The sequence below is a fragment of the Dermacentor silvarum genome, chromosome 1 (assembly GCF_013339745.2).
Source record: "Dermacentor silvarum isolate Dsil-2018 chromosome 1, BIME_Dsil_1.4, whole genome shotgun sequence".
Classification (NCBI taxonomy): domain Eukaryota; kingdom Metazoa; phylum Arthropoda; class Arachnida; order Ixodida; family Ixodidae; genus Dermacentor; species Dermacentor silvarum.
Genome location: NC_051154.1, coordinates 188,894,534 through 188,907,526, shown reverse-complemented (window position 1 = coordinate 188,907,526; position 12,993 = coordinate 188,894,534). Strand labels below are relative to the sequence as shown.

Genomic DNA, 12,993 nt, shown 5'->3' with positions numbered 1-12,993 from the left:
CGACGCTGTCGATGCTCACCTGCAGCTCCGACAGCATAGAAAGCTTGCTCTACAAGCGCTTCTGCCCGAAGGCCATGACCCCCTCCCTCCTGGGCTTCCACGCCGGGAACGCGTGGCACTCCGCCGTCTATGCACCGGCACGGCAGTCACGCCTGCGTTCAAAGCCTAATACATTGACAAGTCGCTTGACCCCACCTGTGGAACTTGCACCATGGGTGCGCCAGCCACAGCACGTCACTTGCTATGGACATGTCCTGGCCTATCCTCACTGCGAAGAATCTGCCTTGCTGGGCTGCAGAGCTCAGTCGTCACACTCAATGACTGGATCCTTCCTAGAGGAACCCCTCAACACCGCAAAGCTATATACGACAGCTTTCTCACCTACCTTATAAGAAGCGAAACCATTAACTTAATCTAGGCACCTCACCGGAAGAACCACTGGGGTTGCCTTTTCATACATGTACAATTTTCTATTTTTTTATGATTTAATAAACGTATTTCTCTCTCTCTCCCTCCAACCAACTGACCCAACTTGCCGTCTTGTTGAAGTCTGCTTCTTGTGCACGGCAAGGAATTGTCTGCCTCGGGTTCTCTTGCACACCTTCATGGACCGCGGCGATGTTCTCGGCCGATCTGGTGTTCCTTTGACGTATAGGTGTTGGCTGATTGTTTACCGAACCGGTCGTCTCGAATTTGGCCACCAAACGTTGGAGGGTCGACTTTGAAGGGTCACCGCGTCTGCCGTAAAATGGGCGCAACGCGCGCAATGTTTGCACTAACGAACAGTCATTTTGATAATAAAGTTTTATCATTTGGACGTAAGGCTCAATCGTCTAACTTGCCATGGTGATTTCGCATCAGTGACTGAATAACAAACAACAGATTAGACAGACGCCACCAAAACAACATGGCTGCCACAGGTTGCCAACATTGACCCGCCCCAATTTTAAAAAAAAAACCAATATAAGAAAAAATACTGACTTCACAATACCAGGGTAAGGTTTTAAAACACGCTTTACCTCCAAAAGTAATCAAGGTAAGAACATAATTCTTTTTGCAACATGTTTCAGAATATTTGGGTATACTTCAAATGTAAAAAAAAATCAAATTTTTGCAAAAAATTGACCTCTGAATATGGCCTCACACCTGAACGTAGTTAAGATCCCATGCTGGAGGTGCATATTTAAGTTTAAAGCGTATTAGCGTCCTGCACTTGGGCAGCAGCTTTAAAGAAGACGGTGCTTTGGAAAAGTTACGCAATACCTAAGTGAGCACGTGATTAATACTGTTAATAATGTACTCTACGTGAATGATGTAAGATAAATTGTTTGTGATGTCCGTGTTGTGATTTTTGTATAACGTCGTGAAATCTAAGGGGACATTATTAAGATACATGGTAAGTGCAAGATTTGGAATTAGTTCTAGATAAGTGCATAACATTGCATTTGTAATACTTAGTTTTATTAGCCACTTCCAGTAATAATCAACTATATTATGCAAACAAGATTGATCTATTATTATATCGTCAGGGTTAACAATTTCCCGGAAGATAACACAATCATCTGCGAAGAAATGCATGTTAGAAGGCATGGTAGCAGTAAGTACAATAGTATCAATCAGAATTGATAAAGGTCCCAGCTCAAATCCTTGAGGTACGTTTGACTAAACTTCAGTGAGCAGAGAGTTATAACCGGCAGCGGTAACGAACAGGAAGTGATTAGCAGGAAAAACTTACAAATTATTTCAGAAGGAGAAGGTCGATATTTAGTCAGCTTGGTTTCAGAGAAGTTCGTTATGGCATACTTTTCAAAATGCCTTAATAAAATTAAAAACTCACACAAGCGCGCACACACACGCAAGTAGTCGAAGCAGAATTATTGGTCTAGGAAACAATGAAACTGAGTAAAAGACGAATGTTGAGTTTCGCTGGAATAGGGTTTCGAAAATCATGCTGTCCTTTAGTGGAATATAAGTTTCCCTCTAAAAAGCCAGCTACCTTCATGAATGTCAGATATTTTATTAGTTTGCAACAACTATTTGTAAGGGCTGAATTAAGGGATGAACCTCTGTGGCCATATTTGTAGATTGGAACTGTCATACCAATTTGTAATTCCTTTGGAGGCATTTCCTTGTTCAGGGATTGTTAAGATATTTTTGTTGGTATCATGGAACAAAAGATGGGTAATGCTGATAGGAAAATACTGTAATTGCAGTCATAGCCAGTAGACAAATTATACGGTAATTAATGTAATCATTTGTTAATTCCAGGTGCATTTAGAGTCACTGCATGAAGGCATTCATGAGTATTCATATTGGCATGAATACTTGCATAATATTAAGGAAGTTAGACAATCTACAAACATATATGTAGTGCATGATTCTACTAAACCTTTGTATCTACAATATAACCGGTGCCAAAACGCAGAACTACAATATGCTGCGGACTACGAGGGGTTTTCACTGCTGTGGAAATATAGATGAGACAGAGTATAGTCTCAGGCTTGCTACCTGAGTGGCACGTATGCCGATCACTGACCGGCTTCGATTCTGCACTTGCAACGATTCCGTTACAATAATTCATCAATAAGTTAACCAGAAACCCTGAATTGCATAGCTAATCTGTGATTATTACCCCTTCAATCATGTTCACCACCGCCATCAGTAATGCATTGTTTAAAAAAAAGATATCATTATCTCCACTGCACCGTCTTTAAACATTTTGGCTTTTCCCATATGAAGCAAGCTGTTACAAGCACAAAGTCAAACCAACGTACAACCAGAATTCAAACCAGCGTGCAATACAAGGCCGCCAGCACTGACCCCTTTCGATATAGGCACATGATTATGTTTTAAATTGATCCGCGATAAACAATGTATGTCCTGTCTGCTGAACTACTAAATTATATCAGGCTGCTAGCTAGAATAGAGCCTCTTTACGGGCTAATTCGCTTTTGTCAAGATACAGGGTATCTTGACAAAAGGTTGTCAAGATACCCTGTATCTTTGACAACCTTTTGTTGTAACACCGAAATTCTCTTTGTGATGCCTTAAAACCCACCCTGTAACGGCCTTATGGCCAACAGTATTGTAAATAAAAAAATAAAAATTATAACAGATTGCGCGGGCGCCGCACTTAGCCATTTGTTGCCTCGAGACCTGCCGCGTAGCCTCTGCGGTGGTTCGATTCCCGGTCACGACAGGCGCATTCCGACTGGGCTAGAATGCAAAACTGCTCCTATGTTTAGATGTTTAGTTTTTTGTGTTCACAATGGAGAAGCATCAAACAAGTATGTACTACTCGTTTATGGCGTGGCACTCCACCGTCTTCGCACCGGCAGGGCAGTCACGCCTGCGTTCAGAGCCCAGTACATGGAAAAGTCGCTGGACCCATCCCTCGGGAACTTGCGACACGGGTGAGCCAGCCACAGCGCACCATCTGCTATGGACGTATCCTGGCCTATCCTCACTGCGAACAATCTGTCTTGCTGGGCTACAGAACTCATACGTTACACTAAACGACTAGATCCTTCCAAGAGGGACCCCTGCCCACCGCCATGCGATGTATGTCAGCTTGCTACTCTGCCTATTAAGAACCGAAACAATTAACGTAATTTATGCACCTCGCAAGAACCACAGGGGTTGCCTTTTAATTTACGTACATTTTTTTTCAGTTTCGTTATGTTAACTACCATGTTTTCTTCATCCTTGCTTCATTGCGCCACAACCCCGCCATAAAATGCCACGCCATCATCTAACTACAACCAAGGTTCTGCTCTGGCAAAACAGTTTTGAAATTATTTTTGATCGAAGGCAAAGTTTCCAGCAATACATGATGGCCGGATATCACCGCAAATTTAGCAGATTCTCGTTCGCGCTTGTAAATATTTTTTTCTGGCCTCCGCTAACATCCAGCTCCATTCACTGAAACTCACACAGACTCACATTCATGTATTCAACATGAGTGCACTCGTTAGAGATCATGCCGACCAATGAGTGGTTTGCATATGTTACGCAAGAATATTCGGCGCTTAACGTTTCAGTTCGTCACGTGGTAAAACGTAAATGAGTCACGAAAGATATAACGTTTTTTTAAGCTGCTATAGAACTTCAGAACAAGGATTTTGGAAGGTCCAAGCACGGCATAAACAAGACCAGCTGAATTTACAAATTCACGAGTGATTATGTAGAAAATTAATAACGTAATGACATAGCCCCAAGAAACCTTACTGAACTAAAAACATGACGACCTGTGGCTTCCAAGCCGCTGATAATAAATAAAGAAAATACCATAAACGAATTATAGAAATCCTGATTTATTGCAGCGGCTGGAAGTACGTGGCGCTGGGTCTTAGAATTTTAATAATTTCTAGCCCTTCTAGTACGTGCACCATATGGCCACGCTCGCGTCATTTGGACAAGGCGTGGTGATCTCGGAAGGATGAATATGCGACATTTACGTGTCTTCTGAAGCTTCGGACGAAGTTTCGTGCCGTTAACCCACTCATTGTTGGCGACAAACGCCGAAACAGCGTCTTGGTGCAGCGCACCTGCTTCGTGCGCAGCCGTTGTATAAAGAGAGGCAGTGGAGGCCAGCTGAGGCAAGCAATAGACGGCTAACCACGAGATCACACATGGCGAAGCCTACGGGAGCGTGGTGGAAAACGTCTATACATTATAATGAATAGGACACAACTCAAAAAGTTATTCTAAGAAAAAGATCAATAAATTCGAATGGTTAAGAATAGAGGGAGTGAAGCATGACAATATTATTAAAAAGATTTGAGTTTATCTTGTTTTTAAATTATTTCGAATTAAAGTTTATGCATACCCTCACCCTCAGCATGGCTCCTTAGCGCAGGACACGCACGCCAAAGGGTATGTAGTGCACTGAAAACAAAGACATAACAAGCGATCCAACGGCTACTTTTGGCGACAATTGGCGTAGCAGGCTTCTCTGGTCCTTTGAAACTGCTGTGGACATTGTTCGAAGCCGACTATACGTTATGTCTTGTAAGGTATTGCGCCTTGGCTGGTTTGTGTGACTACGCTTGAACAAAAGTGGGATACATTTGTTTCATGGTCAATACGCTTTGCTATATGACATCTCGATCGACAGAAACCGCAGTCGTAAATAGCTCAGTTTCTATTCTACATATGCTCTCTCCAAAACGGGCCTTTTCCTTGAACCTTTCGGTTTCAGAGGCCGGAGTAGCGGCTCCTCCCCACCCAATCATTGCTACGGACACCTGGTGTAATGTAATAATATTATAGGTGACTGGGCCACTGCGCTTTCTTGTCGTTTCATCCCAATTATCATTTCCTTAGGACGCCGTAAGCATTCTTGTAGCAGCACAATAACTTTTGGACAAAGAAATTACTTACGAAGAGCGAAGCCTTTGTCGGCATGCTTATCGTGAATTTGAAACAAAACAAGTTCAAGCCGTCAACGGAGGAACTTATTGCTATATGTATGCCTACACGCGCTTGTTGTTGTGGATGATTTCATGGCGGTTGCAGATTATCATAACGTCTGTGAACAGGAACGCTTGTGTGATACGTGGACACTTTAAAGTGTAGGTGAAAACCAAATCTTAGACAGTTAAATTCAAAGTGTCACAGATGACTACATCTGCGGCAGAAGAACTTGCAGCTCTCCTTTCCGCTATGAACTACGTCACCGATGAGCGGGCACAGAAATGAGTAAAAATGTATTACTCTAAGGCAGCTCTCCACAGCCTCCAGTCTGCCTTACATAGGACACAATAAACACTGTAAATTGGACACAACATAATCTTTCAGGGGATTCCTGTTCACTGTGGCATCGTCGGCACTCACTTTGCTGACAGATCAGCCCGGTCTGCCCACAAAGACACCCAGACGTGTCCAATACATTTGGCGATGACGGACGCTGCAAGGGAATTTCATCTGCTTGCCCGCAAAAAGACACACGTTTTCTGCAGTTCTCCAGGTATCTTCAGTTGCCAGCTGCGTAAGCTGGACCCCTTGCTACGCTTACAACTGTCATCTAACCGTTCCTGTGATGAAGCAACGTTGCTGTGCCACTTGTGGCGGGGAGTGGCATTTACGAACGCTTGCTCCTATCGTATGGGAATGACCGATAGCCCGACGGCCAGCATACTTGACGTTGCCTTCGGTACACATGGCAGACCAAACTCGCCTTGATGTTATCAGGTCCAACTTTTTCTCCGCTGAACGAGATAATCATTGTAATCATTTGGGAAAATAAATTAATAACTGGTAGCGCCTTACCCGATGTATAAGGGAAATTAGGTAGCAGGAATCGAGGCTTTCTAAATATCTCCACCCGATCCCCCAATTAAGCCTACTTACTAGGCTTTGTTTAGTTGGCTACTGTATACAGACACGGAGAGGAGAGACATCATACTCTTGCAGAAACTTACCTGCTAATATTTTTTTTTCAAATGACGAGGTTCACAAATCAATACAAATCATGTGCAGCTAATCAGTCAATTCGCCAAGTAGTAGAAGTGAAATACAACAGCGAAATTTCAATGACTGCTGTTACACTTCAAGTTTTACTGTTGCTTCCCTACATGATACGACAAAACTCAGCAGGAGCACCAAATTATCAAAGCCTATCACATAACACAATAGGGTTTAAAGATATGGTGAGTACGCCTTCTTATGTTACAAATGTTTGAGTTACAAGGAGTTTCGGTTGGACGGACGGAAAAAACTTTATTGATAAAAGCACTTACGAGGTAGCCGGCCCGGGCTCAGGCCACCCGTGCATTATGTGCGGCGAGGCATAGCCTTTCCACCTATGCCCGGGCCCGCTGGATTTCTCATAGTTGGTCGTGTAGGTTTAAGCTAGTCAGAGCGCTTAGCCATCGCTCCTCGAGAAGGTCCGGCTCTATGTTGTCCTCTCTGTATATTGGTCTGATCTCTGTGCATTTCCATAAGACTTGTGCCATCTGGAGTTTCACTATTTTCATAAGGCAAAACGGCTAAGGTTGATCATTTGCCCTTCTTCGACTTGTTTTCGTTGCTTATGACTAGCAAAAAATTCAGGCGGATGCGCTGAATTTTCCCACGGATGTAGTATGCATTTCCCATACAAGCTAGCGAAGTCCAGGGCTCGGCCCCGTCCACTTCCTCCAACAGTAAATGTGCCCTCGCGCAGACTGATTTGGCATTCACAAGTAAGATTCAAGAGTAAGAGGCCCCGCAGAAAACATCATTTATTAAACAGATCCCTTCAGGAGCCCAAGGGACACTGATAACTCGTCTTTAATAATCAAACAACACATTTCAAAGAGAACACACAAAAAAGATCCGAGTACTGCTCGCCTATTTTAATCAATGACATGCTCCCTGGCAACCCGTCGATGCTGTCACAGACGAGCGCCAGCGGCGGTTTGCTCAGCGGCTGCGGCCACGCGATTTGCGGCCAACGTAGGCGCAAACGCACGCCACGGGCACCTCTTCGATTGTGTCGACGTAGACCCTGCCTACACGGCGCATCAGGGTCACTGGACGGCTGACCTCCAGGCAACGGTAACCCCTCCGTGAACTGCAAGGACTACCGGGGCACATGCAGCGCACGGTGGTAACCAGTCTGGGCAGTCTGCGCCGGTCGAAGCTGGTCAGGAAGCGGAACGGACACGTCGAGCGGTCCTGCACCGCCGGGCTTGTCTCCAGCGGCAGGCAACCGAGCTCGCGCAGCGTCAGCCTGTCCGGGTCGGCCCTTTCCGCCAACGGGGGTAGCGGCAGCAGTGGTAGCGACGGTGGTGGCATCGTTGTCGTGTGGTTGCTGCGATTGGCGCGTGACAGCACCACTTTGACCTTACGCAGAGTACCACGGCGGCTCTTGCGTGGCCGCATAATCGATTTCCTCGGGGCCGTGTGCGAACGTGGCATCACCTTGAGCCCGACGCCAAAACGATGCTCTTTGTCCCTGTGGCGACCCTTTTCGGTACACTCTGCTGCCGGATCCAAGGCATAGCGAGCCGGCACCGAAGCTGCCGGGATGTCGTGACCAGGCACCGAGGATGAGTCGGTAGAGACCTGTGGTGGTGGCAGCAGGACGCTGTCCTGCAGGCCGAGACAAGCCATTTATGGTGACTACCGAAGCTCTCTTTGCGACTGAATAGTTATAGGGCTGCCAGCCAAAAAACTCAGCAGCCTAGGAAGATGGAACGAACAAGTAGGGAGGACAACCATACGTGCGTCCAGTTGCCTACCCCGCGCAGGGGGGAATGTGGTTAAGATATAAAAATAAAGAAAGAAGGGAAGAAGACGGGAAAAGGCACTAGCAGTGCGAATACGTGGGGTTGCCCATCACGCCTAGAATCGGTTACTGAGGCCATTCTATTGCCTAAGCTGAATGCCGTCATCGCTTTTTAAGCCTGCGACACGTGGGGCCATGGTCTTATAATATTTGCCTCGTAAAATTCTAAAGCTAGAGTTTTATTCATAATCGAAGGAGCATAAAGTCTTAAAGCAACGCATTGGCTATGAAACGCACCGTAATTGAGAAGGCTCCATATAAATTTTGATCACCCTAGAACTATTTCGCGAGCATCTGAATATACACGAGCGCATTTGCATCGTGCTTCCAATCGGAATATGGCCGCCGCAGCCTGCAATCGAAACCGTGACCTCGTGCTCAGCAGCAGAATTCCATAGCCAGTGGGTCACCGCGGCAGGTCCACGATGAACTTTAATTACCGCGAACATCGGGCGCTTATTTTCGGGTACGCTTCATTGCCATAATATTTTGCTGGGATGTCGTCCAAAGTGGCAATTCTGATATAACTGCCACTTATTTGGACCACATCCAAGTACATTATCGGTGCAACAAAGTGAACCTAAAGGTCTTTCCAGAAAAAAAATTAATGATGAATGGTAGCCAGTTTTAGTAATGGAATATTACCGTAATAAAATGCATGTGGCCGTAAGGTAAATCTTTCCGTCTGATAAAGTGTAGCATACACAACGGAGCAGATTACCATATCACCGTATATATGGCTGACACGGAACCACGGGAAGGCTTTGACCCTATGATGTTCCGCGGTGTCTCTTTTTTTCTTTCTGAATCTGAAAATTGCCTTGGACTATGATATTCATAGTTTCTGTTCTGGGTGATGCAGAGAGTTAAAAAAAAACATTTATAATTGGTAGGGCTTTCATGACGTCAGGGGAGGGGTACTTGAGGCTCACGATTGACGATGAAGCGTTATTCTTCCATTACGTCATATCCGGCAGCTTTCCTTCTCATCCCACACATGACCCTGCACCACTGATTCTTGCGACTGTTATGGGGATGAAGTCCCAGAGTGCCTTGTAGGTTTACGATGCAATAAAGAAGGCTTTACGTCATTTAACAACCAAATGTATGCCGTTATTCAAGGAGTAGTGCAGCCGTTAAAAAATTAAGTGCTCCAATTAATCCTTTTAGAAAAATAAGCAATCTAGTTCTAGCTCAACATAGTAGTTAGCTCCAGTAGGGAGAGAGGGGGTTTGTCTAATTATTAGTGCAAGGCTTCGCCACACCAAGTCGAGGCAATAATATATTACGGCCAACTATTAAAGCGAAGCTTTCTTTGCGAACCCCCTGCGTCTCCCTTGCTGACCGTGGCTGCCGCTTGCTACTGGTACTGCTCGTGCGTTCTCGCCGAATAGCTCACACTCGGCTGCGGGATGGCGGTGCTATCTAGGAGCGATAGCTCACATTGCTTCGCCCGCAGCAGTCGAATGTAGAGGGGGGAAGCCGGCCTGCGCAAGCGAGTTGTTGGCCGCCGGTGGAGAGGGCGAGGGAGCCGCGACGCGGAGAGCCGCGATCAGACGGGAGAGAAGGCTCCGGAGAAGATGGCTTCCCGTTTCGCATGGTTTGCGCCACCTGGCTACCGCGTGGACAGTCGCATCTGCACCTCCAAGGTGAGGTCGGATACCCTAAACAAATAGCGCAGAAAGCCATCTTGCCTCTTTCAACCCCTTCAACTCTGGTTTTGCATTCAAAGGTGCATTGCATTGCAGAGATCCTCGTTCGGGGCACCTTTGAGGCAGATGAGAAGGTGCGCGTGAACACTGCCTCGTAAGCTTCGCTGTATATTGATTCTAACAGGGCACGTTGGATATGCTGGATTTTTCTTTTAAAACATGATTCGTAAACACAGTGCCAACATTCTTATGCTGTGGTTCGGTTACGCTGGTTGTAGAATTTCGTTACTTGGTTTATGCGGTGAGTTTACTCAAAACGCAGCCGTTTGTACTAGTGATTTTTACAAGCTCCAACTTTCAGGTTGTTCAAAATGATTACTAACGAGAACCACTTTTCTTACATCCGCGGTAACTGTAGCCATCCCGCCCATTGTTCTTCAAAGAGACCCCTAAATACCTTTGTTGGATCTGCATCTTCAATATCTCTGGAATGTTTCCTTTTCTCTCAACATTGCTGTCGGGCCATAGACTGCGCAGAGGCGGGGCAATGCAGCACCGGTGATGCTCGGCCATCACGCCTACAATGCTGCACTTTCATGTTATCGCCCCACTGCACTGGTAAACGTATAATTTTGAATGCAATGATGAAAGGAAAAGGTAACATCCGCATGAATGTAAGGAAGACCCACACCGAAAACCCATCTGGGTTTTCTTTAAAGAGGAAAAGGAACAAGTTCCTCAGGAACAAGTTCCACAGGAACAAGTTCTTCCTAGTTCGGGGATGAAATCCAAAACCACGACTTGATCGGGCCAATCGCTGTAAAAAATTCCTCATTCTCATTTGCTAGAGCAATTGCTCCGGTCAGAAGGTAGTCGAGACAGTTGTTAAGCGATTGCCCATGCCTGGCAATGACCCGTGGTCCATCGCAGGAGGAGGGCGAATTTAGCCTCAGTTATGAATCTTTCTTTCCTGGGAATTCGTAGTTTCCTGCTTCATTTAGGTGGGTGCAATATTTTACTTTGATGAATATATATCCACCATACACATTTCTGTGGAGCTCATTTGGTTATATTGTAGAAAGAAATACTAGATTTTTGCTTCACTGACAAAAGCAAGATGCATCAACACGCAAAATAGGGGAAATGCACCAAAGCAAGGATGACAGCGTTTCGGAGTCCTTTTGAGTAACTTCACTGATAATTGTGAGACAATGAAAGAGCTGTTCGTTGCTTTACCAACATCTATGTCTCTAGTTTGGCGGTGTGCGGACCTGCTCCTAGCGCAACAGAAGGTGAATAAGGTGCTACTTCCTCCTTATTTCTTTTTGTCATCGACGTAATGCTCACCTTTTTCATGGCGCAAATCTCGGATCTGAAACAGCAAGGACGCAGTTTTAAACTACGTTCCCATGACATTTGAAAGTTCAGTTGCCTGGGTGATACAGCGCCTGAACGTGGTGGCATGGAACGTCGGTTACTACATTACATTTTGCGCTTTTCAACCTACCAAAAGGTCACAAGTCAGCGCCCCAATAAGCGCAGTGAGACAAAAACACGGAGACAACAATTCTTTTGAGCAAATTGGTTTCAAGGTAATCTTCTTTTCTATGAGGGGGATTTAAGGCAAATTCTTCGCTCAAGAAGGGGTGATCCGTAGTCGCCTGTGTAGGGAGCTCCTTTTGTTGCGTAATTTTCGAAACGCGACACTGGTGCATTAAACGCTTTCTTTTACGCTCGTTGTTGCTGCTTTTCGCAAAGCTATAAAAAAACTCACTCATACTGTTGCGCACCCACGGGGTCGCGATAGTGATATGTTTGGTGTTTAAGGAAAGAGACAAATACTTATGAGTTCTACCAGCACGCAGCGTCTCGTCTTGACTACGCTTCAGTGTAATATACGCGATCAGAAATTTCAGCGCTACGAGGGAGTCGCTTATGTACGGAGAAAAGCGTTCAGTGTCCTTGCGATCACCTCGCATTTCAAAAGGGCCTTTCACTCGTAACCCAATAAAAACACGGTCCCCTGAATAGGGGGGAAGTCAGCTTCCTCGAAAATTGTACGGCAAAATTACGACAAGGCAATGACCTCAACGGGGGGACCGACCGCCCCGCCGCTGAGCTGGTTTGCCATTGTAGACTAATATTCTCACCACGGCACCATCCGTCGTCGTTGTCTCTGCAGCTCCGTGTCTTTCGCGGTCTTGGAAGTCGCCGTGGTGTTTGTCTTTCAGGAAGGGCAGTGGCGAGTCCGGATTTCCGCTAGCGTTGAGCCCCTCGTTGGCGCGCTCCGTCACGTCGCTCTCGGTGGCAAAGTCGGATACGCCATGTCTTACCAAAATGATCTCCGCCACCGGCTCTCCCACTAGGTCGGTGCTCCAGGCCGACTCGGAGCCGCTGATGTTGTACTCGGGGCTCGCCGCCACACCTTCAGCGAAAGGCGATGAGGTAGCCGCGCGCAGCTTTTCCTGCGCATCCTCGGCAGCCACCGTAACGTCCCTGGGCCGGGCCAGGGTGTCCGGCAATGTGGTGTTTTTGGCTGGCCCGTCGTTGTCAGACAGCGGAATTTCATCGCAGCCTACTCCGGTCAGCAACATCGGCAGCAAAATGCCGAGAAATAGCATGACGCTCATTTGTCTGTGCCCGCGACAAAACATCGGAAGCGAATGGATTGGGCAGCGTTCCCGCTCGCCACCAAACGGTAGACAGACTGCACCCCTACTGCGACGCGTTCGCGATGCTGTTCGTTGCGAGACTGCGCGAATCAGGACGACATCCGAGGTTATCTGCGACTGGTGGCGGAGAAAGGATACGCCACGAAACTGGAGACAAAGGTTCTCGCCGCCGCAGACGCCGCTGGCGATGACGCGAGACTACGTTGTCTTTGCCGAGCGAGCCAGTCAGGTGTGCAGAAACACGAGCGGAATAGAGAAATAATGACAGGAAATTTGGCGGCGTGCAGCGTGCGTTATGCAGATGAGAGGGACAACGGACGCAGCAAGCTCCCTTCAGTCCAACTGGACAAACTCTGCGGAATGTTTAAATGATGCCGTGCACCTGGTTGTTAAGTTT

The 12,993-nt window shown here is 46.5% G+C and overlaps 1 protein-coding gene across 1 annotated transcript; it reads right to left on the bottom strand.

Moving 5' to 3' along the window:
* Nucleotides 1-7,293: 7,293 nt before the first annotated feature.
* On the bottom strand, nt 7,294-12,662 carry LOC119436541 (uncharacterized). Its single transcript, XM_037703414.2, has 2 exons — nt 12,075-12,662; nt 7,294-8,076 (listed from the first exon to the last, which is right to left on the bottom strand). Exons 1-2 carry the CDS (start codon nt 12,576-12,578, stop codon nt 7,405-7,407), a joined length of 1,176 nt encoding a protein of 391 aa, XP_037559342.1. The 5' UTR covers nt 12,579-12,662; the 3' UTR covers nt 7,294-7,404.
* Between the last annotated feature and the right edge of the window lie 331 nt (nt 12,663-12,993).

What these genes read in the sequence shown, in the direction of transcription:
- LOC119436541 (XM_037703414.2), bottom strand. Translation starts at nt 12,578, where the DNA reads ATGTTTTGTCGCGGGCACAGACAAATGAGCGTCATGCTATTTCTCGGC. An exon ending in CGACGACGGATGGTGCCGTG is followed by an intron (nt 8,077 to 12,074) that starts GTGAGAATATTA and finishes CTCGGCCTGCAG; the next exon opens with GACAGCGTCCTGCTGCCACC.